Source organism: Mustela nivalis, assembly GCF_964662115.1.
Source record: "Mustela nivalis genome assembly, chromosome: 1".
NCBI lineage: Eukaryota > Metazoa > Chordata > Mammalia > Carnivora > Mustelidae > Mustela > Mustela nivalis.
This window is the reverse complement of record NC_139020.1, coordinates 12317126-12341244: the sequence shown is the minus strand read 5'-3', so window position 1 is coordinate 12341244 and position 24119 is coordinate 12317126. Positions and strand designations below refer to the sequence as shown.

The 24119-nt window shown below is 48.5% G+C and overlaps 1 protein-coding gene across 2 annotated transcripts in view; it reads left to right on the top strand.

Annotated features, from left to right (window-relative positions):
- The window catches only part of HUNK (hormonally up-regulated Neu-associated kinase), a 98565-nt gene that overhangs the window by 21168 nt on the left and 53278 nt on the right, over positions 1 to 24119 (top strand). For both annotated transcript variants that reach the window (XM_082723828.1, XM_082723829.1), the window contains exon 2: positions 19002 to 19294. In XM_082723828.1, the coding sequence (XP_082579954.1) occupies positions 19002 to 19294 (293 nt within the window). The remainder of the gene's footprint in view (positions 1 to 19001; positions 19295 to 24119) is intronic.

Here is a 24119-nt window from a genome sequence, read left to right as displayed (position 1 = left end):
TGCTTAAAAAAAACCCCAAAACCCTGGACTGGTTGGTTCCCTTACTACACAGTGAATTCCCCCTTCTGGTGCCTGCACTCAGGGCTCTCTGTTCAGTCCTTGGTCAGTGTTCTCGTTTCTGGCCCACCCCCACTCGTGCTGGTCCTGGCAAAGGTTCTCTGTCCTCTGAGTGTCCCTCTTGGGGTCCCGCCGGCCCCCTCCTGCCCGCCTGCCCTTAAAGACCACCGAGATGCCCCTTTTTCCAAGGGCCGGCCCCGCTGTGCGCAGCATGCCGCATTGTCTCTGTCTCACCTGCCCTGTCCCCTCCGCTGTTCCTTGTGCGTTGTGGACATTAAGTGAGCGGCCCTTTGCTTGCTTGCCAATTTGTCCGATTATTGAGGTAGAACCAGGTTTGAGGCAGAGAAAGGAAACGGTCTCGTCGGTGCCTGGCCTGAGGCTTCCCACGGGGTGGTCTTTGGGCCTCTCCGCAGAACAGAGGTCTGTCTTCCTGTGGAAGTTCTGGCTGCATTTCTAAGGCTTGGTCACAGTCCAGAGGTTTCCTCTGGACAACATCCCTCTGTCGAGGCCTGTGTGACACCTAAGTTAATCAGTACTGTGGAAATCGGCCTTTATCCAAAGTCAGCTGCCAGTTGATTGTGGTTTATGTTTAACTTTTTGATGGATTGGATGCAGAGCGGCTGGGAAGAATTTCCTGGGTGTCAGAATGGAGGGGATGCAGGTGACCTCAGAGTCCTGTGTTTGTGTTCTGGGGCTGCCATTAACTAAGGACCACAGCCCTGGTGGTCTAGAACAACAGAGACATCTTCTCACGCAGCCCTGGAGGTCAGAAGTCTGTGATCAAGGTGCATCTCTCCCAGCTTCCTGTAGCTCCTTGATTTGTGGCAACATCCTTGTGACCTCCGTCTTCTCCCTGCCTGTGTGTCTCTGTGTCTCCATTTGCCCCCTTGAAGGCCACCAGCCATATTGGATTGCCCCTCCCCCCATACCTCATTTTACCTGATTTCATCTGCAACAGCTCTGTTTCCAAAGAAGGCCACATTCTGAGGTACTGGGGGGTTGGGGCTTCAACGTGAAATTTTGGCAGGCGGGGGTGGGGGTGATGGCACGCAACTCAGTCCTTCAGTACCCAGCAGCAAGTCTCTTGTGAGCCTGGAGCCTGTTGGACTTGGGTGAGGTGCTGAAGCTTGCCACGTCAGGGAGCTGTTTCTTCAGAGAAGATGGAGCTGAGAAGGGGGGTGACCGTTCTGTCCACGCTGTTTCCTTCCTGTCCCTGGGAGAGCCACCCTGGGTCTGCTGTGGGTGGGGTCCCAGCTGTTCTGCCCCGTGGGGGCGTCACGCTTGCCGGCAAGAGTGACCAGCCTGGTCTGGGGGAGGCAGGCAGGGGTCAGGCCTGCTCTCCTGGTCAAAGGGGACCAGTAGGACCTCCCAGGGAGAGCTTTCGAGAGCTCAGAGATAAGGACCTAACATCAGTCACATCTGTGTTTAACTAATGCTTAAACTTGTAACTCACTCTTCTCTGTTTACACTGTCAGGCCGTTTCTTCCTCTGTTCACCAAGTTCTGATGATCGGGGTGATTGAACGATGCCCTTGATGCCATGCAGGTCTCATGAAGCAGTGGAAGTATGTAGAGATTTGGGAATTATGCTTTTATAGTGATCCATGTTGATAGGAGGATATGTTTTTGTTTTTCTTGGTGGAGCCAGTTATGTTAATCAGCCTGGGTTAGCCCAGCTTGGTCCCCAACCCCGATCCCATGGTCCCATCTACACGACGAGAAGCAGCTTTGCTGTGGGTTGGGAGTCAAATCCAGGCTGTACCAAGGCCCAGCAGGGCGATGTCCATTTCTGAATCTGCGTAAACCAAGAGCTTGCCCTTCTGTAAAAAGGGAGAACAAGAGGGTCTTCTCCGTAAGGCTGTGGGAGCTTCAAGGGACAATGTACGGACTGAGTCTTGTGGAGTCTTGCTTGTTGAGTGCTTGCTAAGTGGGACTAGTCCCCAGCTGAGATTTATGTGGCTTGGGGACGGTGGTCCATACATGTGCCTTTTTATTTGTTTTCCCACTAAGCAGTTGACAGAGAAATGGCAGTTGTCCAATAGCTCATTAATTTTATGCTTATAGGTAACTAAACTATGTAATTTGGATCACTAAATGGATCCCCAGTCGCCTGATTATTTCTCTAGCTTAAGTTTCAGACAGTTGTCTGCCTTGATCGTTCGATTGATCTGGACCGTGGAGACCCAGGCCTAATTACAACATGAATTTTTAATGCTATTCTGCTATTAGTTAATCTTTTCTTGATGTAATGAGAAAAATGTGTTCAATATAATGAGATTATCACTACTGATCTACTTTACAAAGCTATGATAGCAGATCAAAATGTCTAGCTTTTTGTTTGCTTGTTTTGTTTTTTTGATGGAGAGGGAGAGGCGAGCTTTCCACCCAGTCTGTCTTGTCTCCTATAAAAGACACTATTAACATCTTCCCAGCCTGATTTTGACATAACAAAGCTCGATTAATTTTGATGGAAGAAGTAGATAACTGGCACTTGACCCAAATTCGCAGGAGGGACCCGAGCACAGGATATCACAAACCGAGAATCATAACCCCAGTCCTAGGAACGCGTCAGGGAAAAATTTTAAAGAGGCACGTCGGAATTTAAAATGTATTTTCAGAGTTCATGATCACAGACTTTTAAGTGGGAAACATCCTTTTGAAGTCAATGATTGCTCTCTTGAAATGATTCTCTTTTTGGACTTGACTATATAAATATTCATGTTGCTGTACGTGTATATTTAATATTGCTTCATTAGTTACTTTTTTTTTTTTTTTTTTGCCATTGGAATAGGAAAAAAATGCTTGGGAGGTACTGAAAATAGTGTTAAATTGAAGACAATTTTCATTCTTGGCCGAACAGATTAACTTATTCTTGCCAAAAAAATAACCTTTTATAGCAGGCACTTGACTAAATGATGAATAAAATGTCTGCATCTTACAAGGATTCTGAACATTGATATCCTGTGTAGAATCAGAATGATTGTGCCAGTCGGGGAATTGCCACACTGTGTCACCCCAGGCAAGTCCCCAAAACCTCTGCTAAATATAGTTAAGCCCCTCTCGTTAATGGAAACAAAATGGAACTCCCAATCCTTTCTTAAATGGTCACATTTTCAGAGGGATTGGCTAGGAAAAATGTGCACTTTCACAAATGAGGGGTTTTAGAGAAAATAAGAGAAAGGTTTTTTTTAAGTGAACTCTTTCTGAAACACACTGACATTTAAGGAAACTCAACAATAGCAACAGAAGTACAGCCCCGATGGGCATGGGTGTGACCTTCCCAGTTCATAACTTGCAGTCACTGCAAGAGGCTTGAAGACCTCTTCAAGGAAGATGGAGCCAAAAACCAGTTCTATTTCTTCCTAGAACCATCTTGAGTTCCTCCCATTCCTGTAAGCTAAACAAGTAATCACGGCTCTCTACCTGAGTATTCAGGTCGTGACTGTTTGCCACAAAGAACTGTTTTTGTTTGTTTGTTTGTTTGTTTGTTTAAAATGGTCAAAGATTGAAATTCTGGCAGATTTCTGACATGGGTCTTCTTTAGGAAATCTTTTTGGTTCTACGTTTGCTGCCCCTTTCTGTCTCTGATTACTCTTTTTTTTTTTTTTTTTTTGCTGAACCTTAAATGGACAAATGGTAGAGAGTAGAAAGCATATCTAGCTGATGTTTCCTAAACTTCATGACTTCATGTATCACTAAAAGCAGCCAAAAAAGGAAAGAGAAGAAAAGGAAGAAAATCCACCACGCTGCATGCAAATAAAAAGATGGCGGCCTCCTTTTCTAAAGAGAAGCAGGAAGTAGATGTCCAAAGACCTAAAAGCTATGCTCATTTGTCATAAATTTAATAACTGGGTGCCTGGGTGGCTCCGCTGGTTAAGTGACTGCCTTTGGCTCGGGTCATGATCCCGGAGTCCTGGGATCGAGTCCTGCATCAGGCTGCCTGCTTGGTAGGGAGTCTGCTTCACCCTCAGAGCTCCCTCTTCTCATGCTCTCTATCATTCTCTCTCTCTCTCTCTCAGGTAAATATATGAAATCTTAAAAAAAAAAAAAAAGAGAAGTTAATAACCTAGAGTAGTAAGTATTTTGAAACTCACAAGCAGGGAAAACAGGTGACAAAGATAAAAAGCAACCAAGCGCTGTGATGACCGGAACGGAGTTTGCTCAGCTCGCACTACCTCCCCCTTGCAAGTGTTGGTGAGTCTCCTTTGGGCTTGTTGGTTGCTTCCTTTCTTAATACTCCCATTTGTGAGACGTCGTCTTGGTGGGGGTTACAGGCTAAGTTGTCTCCGCCACAGAATTCACACGTTGAAGTCCTAACCTCCAGTAGGGCAGATTGTGACTATATTTGGATTTGGATCTATAAAGAGGTAATTACTGTTTTGTTTTTTTAAAGATTTATTTATTTATTTATTTATTGGACAGCCAGAGATCACAAATAGGCAGAGAGGCAGGCAGAGAGAGAGGAGGAAGCAGGCTCCCTGCTGAGCAGAGAGCCCGATGTGGGGCTCGATCCCAGGACCCTGAGACCATGACCTGAGCCGAAGGCAGAGGCTTTAACCCACTGAGCCACCCAGGTACCTCAAGAGGTAGTTACTTTTGAACGAGGTCATCCAGTCTGACTGGCGTCCTTATGCAAGGAGATGAGGACACGCCAGGCGCGGAGGGAAGACGTGTGAAGATGCAGGTAGAAGGCAGCCATCTGTAGGCTGCGGAGCCAGGCCTCAGAGCGGACCAGCCCTGCTGACACTTGCATCTCAGACTTTTGGCCTCCAGGACTGTAAGAAAACAAATTTCAGTTGCGTTTAAGCGGTTATACTATAGCAGCCTCTGCAAACGAACACACTGGGGGAGATTTATTAAAACGACGGAAAGAACGAGCTGTATTTAAAGAAGGAAACAAGAGTCAAGCCCTTGGGGGGGTTCGGGTTTCAGCCAGGCCTTCTCCCCGCAGTCCCCATCCTGTGCACACATGCGTGCGAACACGCACACACCTCCCACCGAGTTCCCTTGTTATCTGCTTGTGAATTCCTTGCCCTTCCTAAGAGCCATTATCTGCTGTCGGTGGAAGGCGAGCGTTCAATATTCCCGGCGAGTGGAACGGAGGCCGGGAGGATTTATGGTGTCATTGCAGGAGCACAAATTCCGCTTTTATCCAGACTGACACCATAAATGTACATGTATAAATCAGAGCGGAGTGGAAAAAAGACCTGGCTTTCTCTTCCTGATGAACACAGGCACTGGGGCTGGCCCTGACATTCAGCGCGTGATTTAAGCAGAAGGGGAAGGAAGCTGGGCACGCACGTGGCGTGGGGAAGCCAGCCGCAGACGTCTGTTGAAGACCTCATGGGAAAGGGTCACCAGCAGGCCCCAGGGGCCGGAGATGGGAGGGCTCATAAGGGTTCCTGTGCTCGGTTAATGCACAACTATTATTCGACTCCCCTTTCCTGGAGCACCCCCCTGCCCCCCCACTGGGCCTTTGCCCTTCCCCACTTTGTGCAGAGCTTTTGCACCTGGAGGAGCCCAGCCCTCCGGGTTTCCATGACACAAGCCACTCTCCCCGAGCACCGCTGACGTTCGTTTTCTGCCCCATGAGCGCTATCTGCAGAGATCAATCATATCCTCTCCAACCGTGTTGTCGCTGTGTTTGCTCAGTTGTAACTACGCTAATGAATGGGTATTGTGTCCCGAGCTCTTGGTGCGATGCACCTTGGCCGCTGTTACTGCCTCCTCAAATGAGCAATCTGAGGTTTATTGGGGTCAGGTTTTCTTTTTGTCCAGGATCTCTTAGTGCTGGGCCTCCTTCCTTGGGTTGGTCCTAAACGATGTGAGGTAGTTGAGAGGGACACAAAGCAGGAGAGACTTTGAACTGTAGGAAGCAAAACTGAGGGTTGCTGGAGGGGGGGTCGACGGGGGGATGGGACAACTGGGGGATGGGCGTTAAGGAGGGCGCGTGACGGAACGAGCGCTGCGTGTTACATCAAATGATAAATTATTATTATTATTTTAAATGATAAATTATTGAACTACATCTGAAACTAATGATGTGGTTCAGTTAATTTATCAGTTGCGTAATGTTGGCTGATGGAATTTAAATAAAAAAAATAAAAGGTGTGATTTCAGTCTCACTACAAATTTGTGGGGTGGGTAATTTACAGAGCTTGTAGATGATAGGAGACTGTGGAGTGTTTCTTTACACATTCATTCATTCAGACTTTTCTGTTGAGTGCTCTGTCTCAGGAAGGTAGGGCACTGTGTCCTGGGGCTCAGAGGGTAAGTGATTTGGCCAGAGCCATCGAGCCTGGACAGTGCTCTCCAACACCCTGGCCACTTGCCGCCTGTGGCTGTTGAACCCTGGAACTGTACCTGTCCAAGTTCACATGTGCTTGAAGTGTAAAATATACGTGTCAGACGTTGCAAAGTATGAAAAAAAAATGTAACCTATCTCATTAAGAGCCACTCACAATAATGGCCAAGAGCAGTATATTCTCTACAGTGTAAAGTCTGTTTTTTTTTTTTTTTTTGGTTTATCTCTTTTCCTTTGTCTGTTTTTTTTTTTCTTGAATTCCACATATGGAATCATAAGGTATTTGTCTTTCACTGATTGATCATTTCACTTTGCATTATACCATCTGCATCCATCCATGTCTTTGCAGATGGCAAGATTTCATTCTTTTTTATGGCTGAGTAATATTCCATTGTGTATGTATACACCATGTCTTCCTTATCCTATCTGTTTATCTGTTGAGGGTACTTTGGCTGCTTCTATAATTTGGCTATTATAAATAATACTACAGCAACATAAGGGTGCATATATCCTTTTGAATTAGTGTTTTTGCATTCTTTGGATAAACACACCATAGTGGAATTACTGGATCAAAGGGTAGCCCTATTTGTAACTCTTTGAAGCCCTCCAAACTGCTTTCTATTGTGGCTGCTACCAGTTTGCAATCCCACCAACAGTGCAGAAAGGTTCCTTTCTTTCCACATGCTCACCAACACTTGTTGTTTCTTGCATTTTTTAATTTTAGCCGTTCTGACCGGCATGTGGGGAAATCCCATTGTGGTTTTGATTTGCATTGCCCTGATGATGCGTGACCTTGAGCATCTTTTCATGTATCTGCTGGCCATATAGATGTCTTCTTCAGAGAAATGTCTGTTCACGTCTTCTGCCCATATTTTAATTGGATTATTTGTTTTTTTTCTGGCATTGAGTTGTATCAGTTCTTTATACATTTGGGATACTAACCCTTTATCATTTTCATTTGCAAATGTGTTCTCCCGTACAGTACGTTGTCTTTTGGTTTTATTGATTGTTTCCTTTGCTCAGCGGAAGATTATATTTTGATGTAGTCCTAAGAGTTTATTTTTGCTTTTGTTTCTGTTAACTCGGGAGACATATCTAGAAAAATGTTGCTATGGCCGATGTCAGAGAAATTACTGCCTGTGCTCTCTTCTGGGGCTCTTTACGGTCCTTAATTAAGTCCTTAATCCATTCTGAGTTTATTTTTGTGTACACTGTAGGAAAGTGGTCCGGTTTCATTTTCTTTTGTATATAGCTGTCCAGTTCTCCCAACACCATTTGTTGAAGAGATTGACAGAGCTTCAGGTTTGCAAGGTGAACCGTGTTCTGGAGATGGAAGATGGTGATGGTCGCACGACCGTTATGAACATACTTAGTAATGGTTTATTTTATGGCAGGCGTCTTAGCAAAAGAAATAATAAAAAAAGAATAACCAAGATCCTAAGGACCGTAAGTCTCCCTGTGACTCTTACGTGAAAATATTTGACCAAAAACAGCTGGGTCAGTGAAAGTTGATAGGATGGAAGCTAGTCAGAATAAAATGTTAAGGGGGGAAAAAAAAAGCAGAGGAGAAGGTTAGGGGGCTGGTGCCAGATCGAAAAGGATTTTTTCAATTTCTCATTAAGGGGGCGCCTGGGTGGCTCAGTTGTTAAGCATCTGCCTTCGGCTCAGGTCATGATCCCCGGGTCCTGGGATCGAGCCCCATGTCGGGCTCCCTGATCAGCAGGAAGCCCGCTTCTTCCTCTCATACTACCCCACCTGTGTTCCTCTCTCGCTGTGTCTCTCTGTCAAATAAATAAATAAAATCTTAAAAAAAAAAAAAGAAAATAAATAAATTTCTCATTAAGGAATCAGGTTTATTTTAAAGGACGATCTTAACCATCCTTAGAAGGAGGACTCTAATGCCTCAGTTTGGAGGAGGAGGGAGACCTGACAGAGGGCAGGGAAGTCCTTAGAAGGAAGGAAGCTGTTGGAGGAGACTTGATGACTGGTTGCCAGGAGGGGAGAAGGGACAGTCAATGGCTCCGGCAACGACTGGAGATGAGATGGCCTCCAGGACAAAAGCACAGAGAACAGGGACAGTTGGGATTTTTGGTGAGGCTGGCTACAGCGGGGTGGGGTGCAGGCCGTCCACATGGGCAGTGGGCACGTTGCTCTTCTCAGCGCGTTGGTAGTGATGGGTGGCCGGGGCGGTCCTGCCTAACCAGCCCACTTTGTTGTGGAGTCATCCATCTTTTTGCTTTCAGATGACATCACTTGTGGCTTCCTCTCCATTGTCACCAAGTGACATTCTGGGTAATTAAAACCAGGGCCAAACTGGAAGGAATATGGAGCAGGAAGGGGTTGCTGGGGGATCGGAGTTAGAGCACATTGGAGAAAACTGGGTATTCAGTTTTTTAACCTAGATATTTATGGATTCAATGTATTTGGCACTTCGGGAGCCAAGCCTGGTGGGGAATACCCAGATTAACTCTCCTCGGTGTAAAAAAACTTGTTTTCTGTTGCCAAGCTGGGCCTTTTGACTCTTTTCCAAAGCCAAAGAGAAATGATTTTAGCATTACCTGTTTTAATCCGAACTTCCTCTCCCCTGGAGATTCCTGAGTTGTGGAGAACTCTGGGCACTGGAGTTTGGGGTTACTTTTCTGTGGATTTTGATGACCAAGCGGTGGGCATATTCTGTCTACATAAAGGGGTTTTGGCTAAGAATTCCAGCTTGTGTAGCTACTGCCCTTGGTACAGGGCCCCACCAGTGTACCTTGCCATCTGAAAATTCTCTAGTTTGCATTTTTTCCTTCCTTGCAGGAATCAGTTTCTGGTTTCCCACCAGCAAGCTAGTTCTAGGGCGTTGGGATGTGATTTGCTTTCTGAGCGGAAGCTGGAGCCCAGCACAGAGAATCCTAGCACCTTGGTTTCAGAAGTCTACTGGGTGGGCGTGCCTTGCGAGCTGCAACCCCCCCCCCCCCCCCCCCCCCGGCCCATCCACTGGAGTTGAGCTCTTTGCCTTTACCTGGAGCAGGGTTCTGTTACTGTTGCCAAATCATGTCCCATGGAGCTCTGTTGTTTAAACTGGGGAAGGAAACGTTTCCCCCTCATTTACAAGAAGATAGATTTTAGTGTGCAGCAGCGGGAGGGCGGCCGGTGGGGAACCAGGGGTCAGAAGCTGTCGCGCCTGGCTGCGTCCCTAGCAGCAATTAATGGACCCCTGTAATAGACGGCGATGTGTGTTTGCTGTCCAGCCTCGTCTCTCTGTGAATCGGAGCAACCTTGAAATTAATTACAAAGCCAGCAAAGGATATTTTCTGCTTTCTGCGAAATGAGTAACCTGCACACAGGCCCCCGTTCCACTTGGATGCGTTTACACATACCATTTCTTGGGAAGAAGGCGTGAAACCTGTTTATTTTCAGAGTTCCCCACTGGGTCATGCTAATCGCTCCAGTTTTCAGCCCTTGCGCATCAGCCCGGGCTGGAGCCTCAGAGCCCTTGGGCCCTTGTCATTTTCTTCCCGGCTTTAGGGACAGTCCCTCCAGCTCACCCCCTTGCCCAATTCATTTGGTCCAGCGTTGTTCATCCAGACTTCATTGTTAGAATGCGAGACAGAGTAAGCCGTTCAATTACTGCTAATAACTTTTGTAAACGTTCTGTGTTAGGTTGCTAGAACTGCTCTCACGGGTGGCTCAAACCACAGACATTTATTTTCTTACAGCTCTGGAGGCTGGAAGTCCAAGGTCAAGGTGTTGGCAGGTTCGGTTTCTCCTGAGACCCCTGTGCTTGCCTTGCACACGGCTGCCTTCTTTTCTCTGCACTGTGAACCCCTGGTGTCTCTTCCGTTCCTTAGAAGGCTCGCTGTCCTCTTGGATGAGGGGACCCCCTCCCCATTTCCTCGTTTACTTATAATTTCCTCTTTAAAGATCCTGTCACCAAATAATCACAGGAGGGGTTAGGTCTTTAATAGGTGAATTGGGTGGGGAGACACAATTCAGTCTATAACAGATTCTGATGTAGTTACTAGTGTCTTTTTCTTCCAACCACACTGTACTCATTTCTTCCTTCCTTCAAGAATACTGGAGTGCTGTCTGTATGCCAGAGACCCTTCTGGATGGTGAGAACGTGTCAGTGAAGAACGGAGGACTGTGCCTTCCCCTCTGGGGCATTGAGGGTCAGGTTGATCCCACACTCAATCAGCGGGCGGTATAGGATTTAAGAAGTAACCAGTGCTAAGCGGGGGGAGCAGGCAGAAGTAAGGGGATTGTATTAAGGGCTTGGTGGTTATAGCTGTCAGTAGGGGGATACTCCTGTCACATCCGAGGAACGGTAAGGAAGCAGTGGGTGAGTGGCGGGAATGGGAGGGGGGACCAGAGGGTAATGGGGTCAGGGAGTGAGCTGGCTGCCTGTGGGGAGCTGCGGGCATCGTCAGCACTTGGCTCTTCCTCCAGGAGAAATGGGGGTTGGTCCTTGCTTTTGGAGAACTTTCCTGTCCGCCACCGCCCCCCCCCCCCCCCATTAGTTGCTCTCGAGAAGGTGACAGGTGAGTCAGACCAGTTTGGGAGGGAGAAAGGCTCCCCAGCCCAGGCCCAGTCCATAATTAGCTGTGGCGTTGAGAGGGACTTAGGTGACCCCAGGGAGTGGCTGGTGAAGAATGACAGATCTTCTGCTCTGGAATGCCAGGGGTCTCAGACGCACCCTTTAACTCTGGTCACGGCGCCTCTCTCCCTAGTGATTTCTCCTATACTCAGCCAGACGCTTGAGGCATGAAAGCATGAAACGGCTTTATGGGGGAGGATGGCGGGACGGTTGCAGTCCATGTGTGGGGAGCAGGGGACATCAGCCCACCGCCTTTAGCTTGACAGTGATCCTAAATTTCTTTCTCTCTCTGACTTGCCCAGAGAGGGCCGCCAGGGATACCCTTTGCACAGTGTCCTCTGATCTGCTTCTGCTAACATTTAGTCTAAGTTGTGTGCCTTCTGTTGATCCTGAAGTGGCGTCCCCAGGGCACACAGGGGGTGGCTGTAGGCATCCGTCTTTGCTCCTTGTCTCCCTCTATCCTTAGTTTGCACATACCTTTGCTCTCGTACCTGTTTCCTGAGCTCCTCTGTTCCCGACACTGTGCCAGGCACTGGGCACACAAGGGCAGGCCACTGTTTGAGGTGACAGTGGGGCTAGTGCCAAGAAGGGGGTTCTAAGAAGAAGAGGGTTCTAGAAAAAGGATGAGGTTTGAAAAAAGCGGAGAGGGGTCTGGCCCAGAGTCTGCGAAGGGGGTGTGGAGGTGGGCGAATGTTGTGCTGAGAAGTAGGGACAGCACGATCGAGCCCAGTAAAAGCACAGGGCAGAGTGAGGGATGGTGGGTGCATCCATGGTGGGGGCACAGGGCATGGGCACAGCTGGAATCAGACGGGTCTGGGAAGCCTCTCCTGGAAGGTGACATTTCTCGAAGAGGACACGTCTGTGTCTCTGCTTCGTAATCCCGCACAAGCTGAAACACATCCACAGGTGGCATTTCCACAGTCAAAGGGAAGGATTTTGGTCTGCCTGTCTTGTAGCAGAGGATGAGGAGGGCTGGAGCCGTTAGACCTACCCACGGCAGGAGCAGGCAGGGGTGCCCAGGAAGCCACCGTACTGACCACCTGTGGCAGACTGAGGGGACCCTCTGTCCTCCTTTCGTTCCTTCCTTCTCGCCCTTCCTTCCATTCTCGCCCCCAGTAGCTCTCCAAGAGCCAAGCACTGAGCTAGAAGCTGGGGGACCCAAAAGAGAGGCAATTTATAGACCCTAGGGATCTCAGTGAGGTGTCCCAAGCTGTTAACATGTGTGGTGGGCGTGAGAGCTGGGGAGGTGTCGGTGACCTGAGGCAGTCCAGGCTGGAGAAGTAAACTGTCCTCTGAGGTCAGGAGGGAGTGGGGCCCGGCCAGGGAAGGGCCGCCCTTTGGGGGCGAATTCCAGGCCGGGCTTGGGGGCAGGGCTGGGGAGGCAGCCCAGAGGGGTTGGTGGAGACAGAGCTCAGAAAAGAGGTGTGAACATGACATGGGTGTTGGGTCTCACCAACATATGGGTCACAAAGTGGGGGAGCCCGGAGTAGAGCCCGGCGGGCGGCACATGAGCCCACGCTTGAGACGGCTCTCACCTCCTGACTGGGGGGCTCTGAGGGCCCCAGACCCGCCTGTGAGGTCAACAGGGAGCGGTGGGGGTGGGAGCCTGGGGGCGGGCCTTCCTGGCTCTGTGTCCACTCCTCTTGCACAAACACGCGGCTCCCGGCAGTGAACACTTATTAAGGGCTTCCGTGAATGTTCTGGATGCCGAGCACTCTTCCTGGGTGGCCTGGTTTCTCTCTCCGGCATCCCTATGAGGTACGCACTATTATCCTTCCCTGCATTTTAAATTTTTATTATTTTTTTTAAAGTAAGGAAGCTAAGGCTTAGAGAGGTCCAGGCTAACAAGTGGCAGAGACCGGCCCTGGTATCAAGGCCCCGGGGCCTCGGAGTCCGCAGGCCCAGCTGATGTGCTGTGCCTCCCCGTCACCTGCTGGAGGGTGGAAAGCAGGTGAGATCAGGAAAGAAACAGGTCTGGCTCCAGCCCTTGGTGAAGGGACACGAGTTCTTGGCTCTTAACTTAGGTTTTCATTCTTCTGCAAGATAAGGGAATCCCATAGAATTCTCTGATGCTTGGATGATCTCTTGGTTCGCTTGGGTGGCCATGACTACAGGCCACACACTGAAGGTGTAAGCAACAGACACTTATTTTCTTATAGCTCTGGAGGCTAGATGTCCAGTAGGGTTGATTTCTGGTGAGGCCTCCTTTCTTGTTTGTAGATGGCTGTCCTCTTGCTGCGTTCTCGTATGACCTTCCCGCTATGCATGTGCAGAGAGAGAGAGAGAGAGAAATCGGTGCTATTTCTTCTTCCTCTTCTCATATGAACACCAGTCCTACCAGATTAAGGCCCACCCTTATCCTCGCCTTTAATCATTTATGTCTCCTAAAGGCTCTTTTCTCCAAGTACAGTCACCTGGGGAGTTTGGCTTCCATACACACATTTTGTAGCAGGAGGACCGCCTTCAGTCCAGAACAGATGATAATCTTGAACCACGACAAAGGATCTGAGTTCTCTCCACGAGAGGGTCTGGAGATCTAGGTCTCTTCCGTAGTATACACTTGGCATTTGGAACAGTGTCAAGTGTTATTTTAGGTGCTTAATAAATGTTTGCTGAAGGAGAAAAGAGTCATTTGAGTTTCACGTACATTATTCATTAAGAAACCAAAGCATTCTGTGGGCGCCTGGGTGACTCAGTCCGTTAAGCGCCCAACTCCTGATTTTGGCTCAGGTCATGATCTCGGGAGTCCTGGGGTCAAGCCCCACGTCAGCCTCCTCACTCAGCGGGCAGTCTGCATGAGGATTCTCTCTCTCCCTCTCCCTCTGCCTCTCCCCCACTCACGTGCCTGTGTGCTCTCTCTGTGTCTCAAATAAATAAATAAGTAGATCTTAAGAAAGAAAAAAAAAAAGAGAAGGAAAAAAGAAAGAAAGAAACCAAAACATTCTGGAGGAAAGCTCCTTTTTCGGCTAATTTCCATGTAATAAAATTCTGTTGGTCGTGGCCTCTTCCTCCCTATACCTTCTGATTATTTAAAACATGGCATGAAAGCGCTTACATTAAGGAAAGACCTAAACTTTCGAAACCACGGCACACATTGTAGGAAGGGTAAAACATCCGTGTGGGTTTTGGGGATGGTAAGAAGTAGGTCTTAGGTCAGCATTCTTTTTTCTTAGTCCTCTGGAAGCTCCATTTTGCATCTGGCTTTTCCTTTCAGAGATGAGCCACATCTACGATTCTTGACAATTCTTGACGCACTTGAGAGGAATGAATTTTAAAGGCAGCGGAAGGGGATGGAGGATGAAGGGATGAATTTTAAATCCCGTTAACTCTGATCCTATGTAGACGGTCTCAACAAAGTCAATATTTAAAGAAGATGAGAGACTAGGCTGCTCTTAAACCACTGCCTTGGGATTTAAAAGCAACTCCATTCCAGAGAGTTCAGGACACCGACACGCGGGCCAGGTGTCTTTTTTAATCGGCTGGGGACGGAAACACACATTAAAAAAAAAAAAATCTTAGCTGAGCTAAGCCGGAGTGCTTTTTCACCCTCTCTGTAGGCTGCTTCAGTGAAAGTAACATGGTAATGAGAGTAAGAGCATCAATTTAAGGAGCGCTTCCCATGTGCCTGACATCGTACTACGTGCTTTGTCCCCATTATCTTAGGAACGACTGTGTGTCATGACGGGGTCATTTTGTGTTTCCTTCATTCAGTGTTGGAATTTTTTCTCCTAATACAGGCCGTTAAGCACGAATTCCTCTCTGCAAATCATCTTTCTCCTGATGGATTGGGATCCAGGCGCTTGAGCTCCTCCCCTTTTCCCGCGTTGCTCCTCCCCCTCCCCCACGTTGTTCCTCCCCTTTCCCCACGTTGCTCCCCCCACATTGCTCCTCCCCCTCCCCCACATTGCTTCTCCCCTTTCCCCGCATTGGTCCTCCCCTTTCCCTGCATAGCTCCTCCCCTTTCCCCGCATTGCTCCTCCCCCTCCATGCCCCGGGGACTCCTCCACCTCTTCCTTTGCATCCTTGAGTTCTTCTCGCCTGCAGTTAACCCCCTTCTCGCCTGTATCTCCCCACCCCCAAACATTTATTTACGTATCTCAGAGAGAGCGAGCGAGTGAGAACGAGAGAGAGAGAGAGAGAGAGAGAGAGAGAGAACACAGCGGGAGGGGCAGAGGGAGCCGGAGGGAGAATGTTAAGCAGACTCTGCCGGGAGCGGACCTGACTCGGGACTCCATCCCCATCTCACAAGCCTGAGATCAGGACCTGAGCCCAAACCAAGAGTGGGACGTTGAGCCCACCAAGCCACAAGCCACCCGGGCGCCCCTCTCCTGTATCTTCTATTCCCCACCCCGTAGGCACCCAGTTCTTGTAGATGTACTCATCATTTTGGCCTTGGGGGGATTTCCTTTCATTTCTTAGGAGCTTAGCTATTTAAATTTGCTGATCTTATCCATCATTGGTTGGCTGCTGCTTCTTCTTCTTCTTTCTTCTTCTTTCTTCTTCTTCTTCTCCTTCTCCTTCTTCTCCTTCTCCTTCTCCTTCCTTTTTCTTCTTTTTGGTAGGAGGAGGGTGGGGTGGGGAGGATGCTAGGAGTTGCCAGGTTGTGAGAAATGCAGTTTCTTACTTCAATGAGAAAAGTTGGTGAATAACACGTTTCAGCTGGAGTCCGCTGGAGCCGTGTTATTCTCTCTCTGCTCATCACCCCCCTCACCCCCGCACAAGACTCGAGACGCATCTTGGAAGCATGGGGGCAATCTTTGGAAACAGATTCCTTTGTGAGATTTTGGGAGACTCTGCAACTTGACTCTGGTGAAGATCTGGTACCCTTGATTTCACCTTCCACAGCAAGACTTTTTCTCTTGATGTGCTCTGGATGCCGTCCAGGCTTCCGCACTCCCTCCACAACCCCGTCCTGCCCTCCCCGAACTACTGCTTCCATTTGGGTCCTTGGCCTTGGTCTTCAGCGAGTCTGTACCCATTTAATTTTTACTTTTTTAAAACTCTCCTGACTCAAGCAGTTTCTCTTTTCAGACCCATCAGCATGCCAGGCTTCCACCGGGTAGAATCATCATTAGATCTACTCTGCCTGCAGATCTCTGATTACTGTCAAACTCAATTAGATCCCTCCCTTTGCTGATCATTGACTGCCTTTCCCTTAATTTCCCCGCTTAGTGTTTCCCACTTCGGTTGTTACAGATGACAACCGAAAGCTGTAATCAAGAACGGCATTCCATTTTCAGTATTATCAAGGCAGAGGGGATGAGTGTCGTGGGTGAATTAAAAAGCCCGGGGATGGGGTGGTGTGTGGAAATGGAGAGGGGGGATTTGTGCGGTGACCTGGGGGCTGGAGGTCTTCACCAGGGGGCTCTCAGAGCCAGCAGAAGGTGGGAACGAAGGTACCCAGTGACAGGGGGCACATCTGGTACACTAGTTTCCCAGAGCTGTGGAGACAGAGCTCCTCACACGTGGTGGCTTAAAGTAACGGAAATGTATTCTCTTCCGTTCTGGAGGCCAGAAGTTCAAAGTCAATGTCATTGGACCAAAATCAAGGTGTTGCCATGGTTGTGCTCCCTCCAATGGCTCTGACGTGGAGGCGCACCCTGGCTTGTGGGCTTTCACGGTGTCTCTCCGCCTTCCCACATCTTGCTCCTCTGGGTATTTGTGCGAAATCTAGGCGCCCCCCCCTCGCCCCTCTATTTCATAAAGACGCTTGAGCTGACATTTAGGTCCCACTCAGAGAGTCCCGATTAATCTCATCTCAAAATCCTTCGCCTTTTCCAAATAAGGCCACATTCACACATTCCAGGGAGTAGGACCCAAAGTCTTTGGGTGGCCCTTACGTAACCTACGACAGGAGATTGAAGAGCTAAATAAATTATCCTCATAATTATTGTGTGCTCTGTTGAAAAGGGCAGATCGTATTACCACCTGGCTTTCAGACTATTGTCTGTTCATAGGACTTTGAAGAATTTCATTGCCAGAGGGTGTAATTTTTAAAACATTGCCACACAGACTTGAGCAGAGAGAGACTCTAATTGTACTTCTCAGCATCCCTTTCTCCCCCCCAGGAGACCATGGATACGTACACGCGGGGACTCACGTGCGCACACATAGGAGTGTGTGTGTGGGTGTGGATGTCCGTGGGTGTCTAGGCATGTGTTTGCATGTGTGTGTATGTGTATCTATATATTTTTTTCTTTCTGGGGGGTCACAAATGAGTATAGTTTATAAAGCTTTTAGTCTAGCACTTCTGACCTCGTTGGGACCAAACCACAGCCAGAGTGTAGCTTCACCCGCTCTGGGGGGACAACCTCAGCCCCAGGCTGACTTGGGGTACAGCAGACCCCCAGCTTGTGTGGTGCGTTGGCTGATTGTTCCCTCTTCATCATATCTTTGGATTAAGGATCTGAAGATCCCCCATTAAAGTGGATGAAGGGGTTCAGAAGGCACAAACTTCCAGTTAGAAGTAAGTCCTAGGGTTATAACACACGGCATGATGATACCGTCTTGTGTATCTGAAAGCTGCTGAGACAGGACAGAAACGTTCATATCACACAAGCACGGAAGTTGTAACTATGTGTAGTGATGAATGTTCACCAAATTTATCGTGGTAATCCATTTGTAGGCTCAACACCATCTCAAATCAGGACGTCTCAAATCAGGATGTCGTACACCCAAAACTGCTGTGCTGTTGCATGTCAATTACAAACTTAAAAAAAAAACAATAAGTGAGACTCTGCTCTCCAGAAGAGATAATAAATTAAGATATTTAGGATTTGCTCAGGTAGTAACCTGTTGGTCCCTTACTGTTTATGCAGAGTGTGTGTGATGGAGAGGAGGAGCGTGGTCCCTGCTTCAAGGGATGGGCGCTTTCAGGGGGATCCCAGCTGATGGCTGTGGTGGGCCCGAGGGAAAAGGAGTGAAAGCACCCTCTGGGAGGGAGGTGGGACTGGAGTTAATGGCTCGAGGACTGGAGTTTTCAGATGGGTGGGGGGTGTGTGGCGTGAGCACAGACTTGGAGGATAACCCGGTGTGTGTTTGGGAGAAAGAGGAGACTGGCCACCCAGCGCAGCCGGGGTTGGCCCAGGTGGTAGAGCTTGAATGCTGGGCCAGGGAGTGTGGACCTTGCCCTGTAGGCAGTGATAAGTCCCAAAGAGATTTACACAAGAAATCAGAGTTCCAGACCCAATGATTTTAGGGCAGAGCATAGAGTGACTTCAAGGGGAGTCAAGACAAGCACCAGGGAAATGAGGTAGGACATTGCTGTCATAGTTCAGGTGAGTGTTGGCCAGATTTAATTATTATTTCATTATTTTTAAAGATTTTCCCTATTTATTTGAAAGATAGTGAGTGAGAGAGAATGTGAGAGCATGAGCCGGGGGAGGGGCAGAGGGAGAAGCAGACTCCCCGCTGAGCAGGGAGCCTGATGCGGGACTCGATCACGGGGTCCTGAGATCATGACCTGAGCCAAAGGCAGATGTTTAACCAACTGAGACACCCAGGCGCCCCCAAGACTTAATTATTATTATTTTTTAAGATATTTAATTTATTTGACAGAGAGAAATCACAAGTAGGCAGATCAGTAGGCAGAGGGGGAAGCAGGCTCCCTGCTGAGCAGTGAGCCCGATGCGGGGCTCGATCCCAGGACCCTGGGATCATGACCTGAGCCAAAGGCAGATGCCTAACGAATTAGCCACCCAGGCACCCCCATCCCCTTGATGCCACTTTATTTATTTATTTTTAAAAGATTTTATTTATTTGACAGAGATCACAAGTAGGCAGAGAGGCAGGCAGAGAGAGAGGAGGAAGCAGGCTCCCTGCCAAGCAGAGAGCCCAATGCGGGGCTCGATCCCAGGACCCTGAGATCATGACCTGAGCCGAAGGCAGAGGCTTTAACCCACTGAGCCACCCAGGTGTCCCCCCCTTGATGCCATTTTAAATCAGGCTTTTCTCCTGGGACAGAGGAGTAGCTATGTATCTCCCTGGGGTTCTTTGGAATGGCACGGGGAACAAGCTCTGGTTGCAGGGCCTGACAATGGCTGTGTTCTCGGTGTCTCCTCAGGTGGCCATAAAGGTCATTGACAAGAAGAGAGCCAAAAAGGACACTTACGTCACCAAGAACCTTCGGCGAGAAGGGCAGATTCAGCAAATGATCCGTCATCCCAACATCACCCAACTCCTTGATATCTTGGAGACAGAGAATAGCTATTACCTGGTCATGGAGCTGTGTCCTGGGGGCAACCTGATGCACAAGATCTATGAGAAGAAGCGTCTGGAGGAATCTGAAGCCCGCAGATACATCAGACAGCTCATCTCCGCTGTGGAGCACTTGCACCGGGCTGGAGTGGTGCACAGGTGAGGGCCCTCCCCTCCTCGAGACTCTGTGCTGAATGGCTGGACAGCGCTTCCGCATGCTCTGCACAAGGCTGATGGTAGCAGGGGGCTTTACCATTCTTGTGCATGTGTTGTGGAATTATTCTGTGGGCTGGGTTAATGCCATCATGGGGTTAAGAGAGTGACATCAGGAGCCAGAGAACCTGGGTTTGCATCCTGGCTCTACACTTTCACAGTTGTGTGACGCTGGGCAAGTTACTTAGCCACTCTGAACCTCAGTCTCTTCTTCTGTAAAATGGGAATAATAATGATACTTGCACTTGTGTCTGGTGTAAGGGTTAACAGAGAAGGCTATGAGTGAATATATGAGAAGTACTTGGAAGTGGGCTTGGTACATAGTAACAGCCACGTTGAGTGTTGGCTGCTCTTCTGACTTGCAAATAGTAATGAGTCCAGTTGGTTGGGAGTCTGAAAGAAGACTCAGTGTTACGATGGCATGAGATGGTTTTTCGGCTCATGCTAAGGATGATGCTTTCATTACATTTGCTTTACCTGTGGTAGTCACTCCATAGATGTGTTATTCAGCTGAACTGAATCAGCATGTAAATTGTGACCTTGCACTTGCAAGGGAGGGGTTTTCCCATAAGCCAGACCCACCTTGCAAATGCTTACGAAAATCAAACTTTTTCTTGAAACGATCTGCTCCCTCCTGAGGAGAAGCTCCACAAGGAGAAGGGAAAGGAAATAGCATTTTTGGCAATGTTGCCATTTTTAGTTCTCTATTAAAAGGAAGTGAGAAAAAAAATTTTTTTTTAAAAGTGGCCATCTTTTCCTCCCAAGGAAATGTGGACTTCACCAATAAGTGCGTAGTTCTTCGTTCTTGAAGTTAGATCAGTAATCACTCTGGGCTGTTGAGAAAAATTAAGGGTCCTGTTTCATTGATTATCACTCCTTTTTATGGCTGCATACTAGTCCATTGTACGGAGAGACTCCGTTTGTGTATCTGTTCATCAGCTGGTGGACTTTTGGGCTGTTCACACCTTTTGGCTTCTGTGAACGATGCTGCTTTGAACCTTCGTATACAGGTTACAGCATGAGCATGTGTTTTCCCTTCTGCAAAATTCTGCCTTTAGGAGAGGACCTGTTAGGTCACATGGCTGCTCTGTGTTTGACTTTTAGGCCAGACACATATTTTTAAAAATTCAGCTTCTCATGGTGCATGCTCTGGGTTTGAAAACCACTCATATTCTGATGGGTGCAGAGGGCAGCTCTAGGCCTTTCGTTGACAGAACCTGTAGGCTTTCCAGGTGAAGAGGGCTTTCCCCACTCAACGGGCTCGGATGCTCTGCCCCATTGGGTGAAGCCTTGGGACACCGAAGGGGGAGGTCCCCTGGCTCAGGGCTGTTCCGGGGCCTGCCCTGGCCAGGCACCCTGTAAGTGGATCGTTCCCTGCCCGAGGTGAGAGACTCTCTCCGTGAACATATTTTTAGTCACCCGTGTCATCGTGAAATCACAGTTCATTCGAACTCTCGGAGTTGAGATCTGCGAGGAAGGGAACATTCAGAAATTTTAAGTGAATAACACTATTTTTGGCTCTCTCCCACAATACCGGTGTGAAGCCTGCCCTGTCACCACCCTGCCATGATTAGGAGAATGACAGCGGCCAGTGTGCCTGGTTCGCGCTCTGTTTATGGCGATGACAAAGGCACAGAAGCCTCGGGAATGGATCAGCCGGGATAACGGGCTCTGCTGGCCACAGCAGAACCTGGATGCGGGGGCGGGGGGTGCCCGGGGTGTTGTGACAAGGGCTTCGTGCTGTCAGACCCCAGAGGAGGGCCCGGCGTCACAGGCCTCCGGGGACGCACAAGGGAAAGCCAGGGAGGGCTGTGCATGACTCCCCGGCCTCTGGCGCAGAAAACTCTCAACACCCCTTTTCAAGTTATTTTAACAAATTCCAATCTCTCTCAGTGCAATTACTGCCAGAATGTCAAAGGAATGAATTTAATAATGTTTTGATAGCAAAGACGGGCGGTTTTCTTCCTCTGATCTCTGGCGTTCTACTTCTTCCTTGCTCCTTGGAAAGAGATCCGTCAGCCTGGAAGGGCAGAGGCTCAGATCTTTTAAAGTTCGGGAGGGTTGGAAAGCTGGATGTTGTTTTGGAGGAGTTCTTCCTGTTTCTTTCTAGAAATCACGGTAAAGAGCGTCGGTGCACACAGACGTTGTTGGGGGTTAGGTGGTGGAGACCTCGCGTGAGAATGGGTGACTTCAGCTGAATATCGTGGCTTTCCCGGATTCTATACCGCCGGCTCTTAGCATACTGGACCCAGCTTGCTGCTGGTGTGCTTTTCCCTGTAGCCCCTCTGCTTGGTGGGAATTTCTCTCCTCTGTGCTGCAGAGATGGAATGAATTTCATAATTCTTTTGAAAGTAGATTTTGCAAATGAGTAAGAGACTGCAGTATTTTGGGGGTGGCCCGGAGTCGCTGGTGGGCAGATTTCAGAGCAAATAGATTTGATCAGCCCAAAAGATTCGGGATGAATTTTGGCGGCTGTGCATATGCGGTGATTGGAAGGGCTTTCGGTTACGGTTACAGTTACGGGGTCAGAGAGTGTGCTCTAAATGCGCAATTCCTGATTAGGCTGATACTGTATCCTTGGGTTCTCATCAGCTTAATGCTTGGCAAAGCCCTCATTTCCTGTGACATGGGATCTAAATATTTAATTATCTACTCAGAACTACTAAAAGATCATTTAAAGGAAGCAGATCTCGAAAAATCATGTAAATATTCTAAGTGGAAAAAGGAAAAAAGAAACCAGAGCTCTGTCTAGCAGATTCCCTGAGCTGGCAGAGAAATTTGTTTGTAAACTGGACCCACCAATACCTTTGTGACTTTTGCTGTAAGAGGGCTGCGACGGTGACCTTTTGCAAAAGAAGTGTATGGTCCCGTTTCTTCATTACCCCGTGTTAGGATTGCCTGAGATACTCCTCGTTTAAGAGTTTTTGCTTTTTCTTTTCTCTTTCCCTCAAACGTGCTTACCCAGCATGATGCCAAAACCTGATGATTTGCCTGTTGTCGATGGAGCGTTGATGCTTAACATCCATCAGTGAAAAGTGTGATTATACCGAGAGGCTAATTTGAGATTCATCTGCGCATTCAAAATAACAAAATCCAATCAAACTGTACAGACAAAACATAACAGGGTCACACAATACCGCCCTCCCTAAGCAGGAAGAGACAAGCCGTGGGGCCCCGCGGGACCAGGACAGAGAGACACATGATCAAAGGGAGTGAGAGCCCGTGTTTGGATGGACGTCAGGGCTGCCGCTCCCAAGGCCATGACCTTACTCATTCATCAGTATTGGGAAAGGGCCCTCTGTGCTCAAGAGAAATGCAGGGGAAGAGAGGGACGCTTCTTTGTTCTCTTGGGCCTGACAAGAAGCACTGGAAAGGTCTTGAGACTTTTAACCCTTAGGTTTTCTTGGAGAGGGGAGGTGTAGGGGAAGGTGGAGGAGATTAGGAACTGTTTGGGTTCCCAGGGCCTTCTGCTGAGAGAGAGAGAGCACCTATCCAGAGGCACTGGTGATATATATCAAAGGTTTTGGGTTTTAAAAATATGATCGGAACTATGAGACTTCACAGAGCTCTAACGCAGCAGCTTTGCGGAGTGGGGTGTCCTGCGGTCAGGGGTGTTGATTCGGAAGCTAGACCGTCCGCCCTTATCTGCTGGCTGTGCCACGTACAAGCCACATTGGGGCAAATCACTTGGGCTTTCATGCCTCCCTCCACAGTGGGGATAATGGATTATCTACTTCACGTGGCAGTTGTGAGGACTGAGAGTCAAAACTGAGGTATCGTGTCAAAACTGAGACGGTATCGTGTCAAAACTGAGACGGTAGGGACCGAGCACATGCTCTCATTGCTCCCAAGCCAACCTCGTTCATTCTGTGCCTGGGAAACTGAGCGCTTAGCCTCCCCGATATCCTGGGCTCGCACTCGTCCCACTCATCCTTCAGGTCCTTGCCCTAAGCTCACCTCCTCCAGGCGGCTCTCCGGGCTTGGCCGCCCTGGTCATAGACGCACGCTGCATTTCCACTTTGCTTTCCAAACACTTTTCTCGAACGATGACTGACTTTTTTGATATCTGTTTTCTGCACAGGCCACAAGCGAGCTCAGCCTCGAGCCCGGCAGGCACGCAGCAAGACCGTTGAAGGCACGAAGGGGAAGTTGAATGAGCACAGCTAGTGTCAGAGTTGGCCCTGGGGATGGAAGTTTTCTGGTAGCCAGGTCCATGGTCATTCTGGAATATTCCATACTGTCCCTGGAGTTTCAAGGGAGTTTCCTCATGGACTTAGTACCAGTTCGTTTATTTTTCAGGTCACAATCTGTAGAGTCGCATCTTTTTAGTGACTAAACGGATCTTTGATTTTATAAACAGTTCATTTCTGGAGCACTGTAGGAACTCAATAAAAGGTTTCATTCTGAATAAATGAATCAGGTACATGCTTAACAAATTATTCTTGTGTTGTATCAAAATGCCCATATTGTAAGTAAACCAGTGATTAAAAAGTCATTTGCTTTTAATACAGTGCTTTTGAAGACAAACCTAACCCCCCCCAAAAAAAAACCCCCAAAAACCAAACACACCACCTCTCCTGTTTCCTGCAAAATGCTGATGGCCTTGGGGAGTTGTGTGCTTTTCTTGGATACTTTATTCTTAGCTTATTGCTAAAATCCATCTCCACAGGCACAGAGCTCTCCTCTAGACCTAACCCTGTCTGCGTTTGCTCTGGCCACCCCCTGGGCTCCTGCTCCCTGACCTTTCATTGGAGGGCTAACGGCCCCTAAT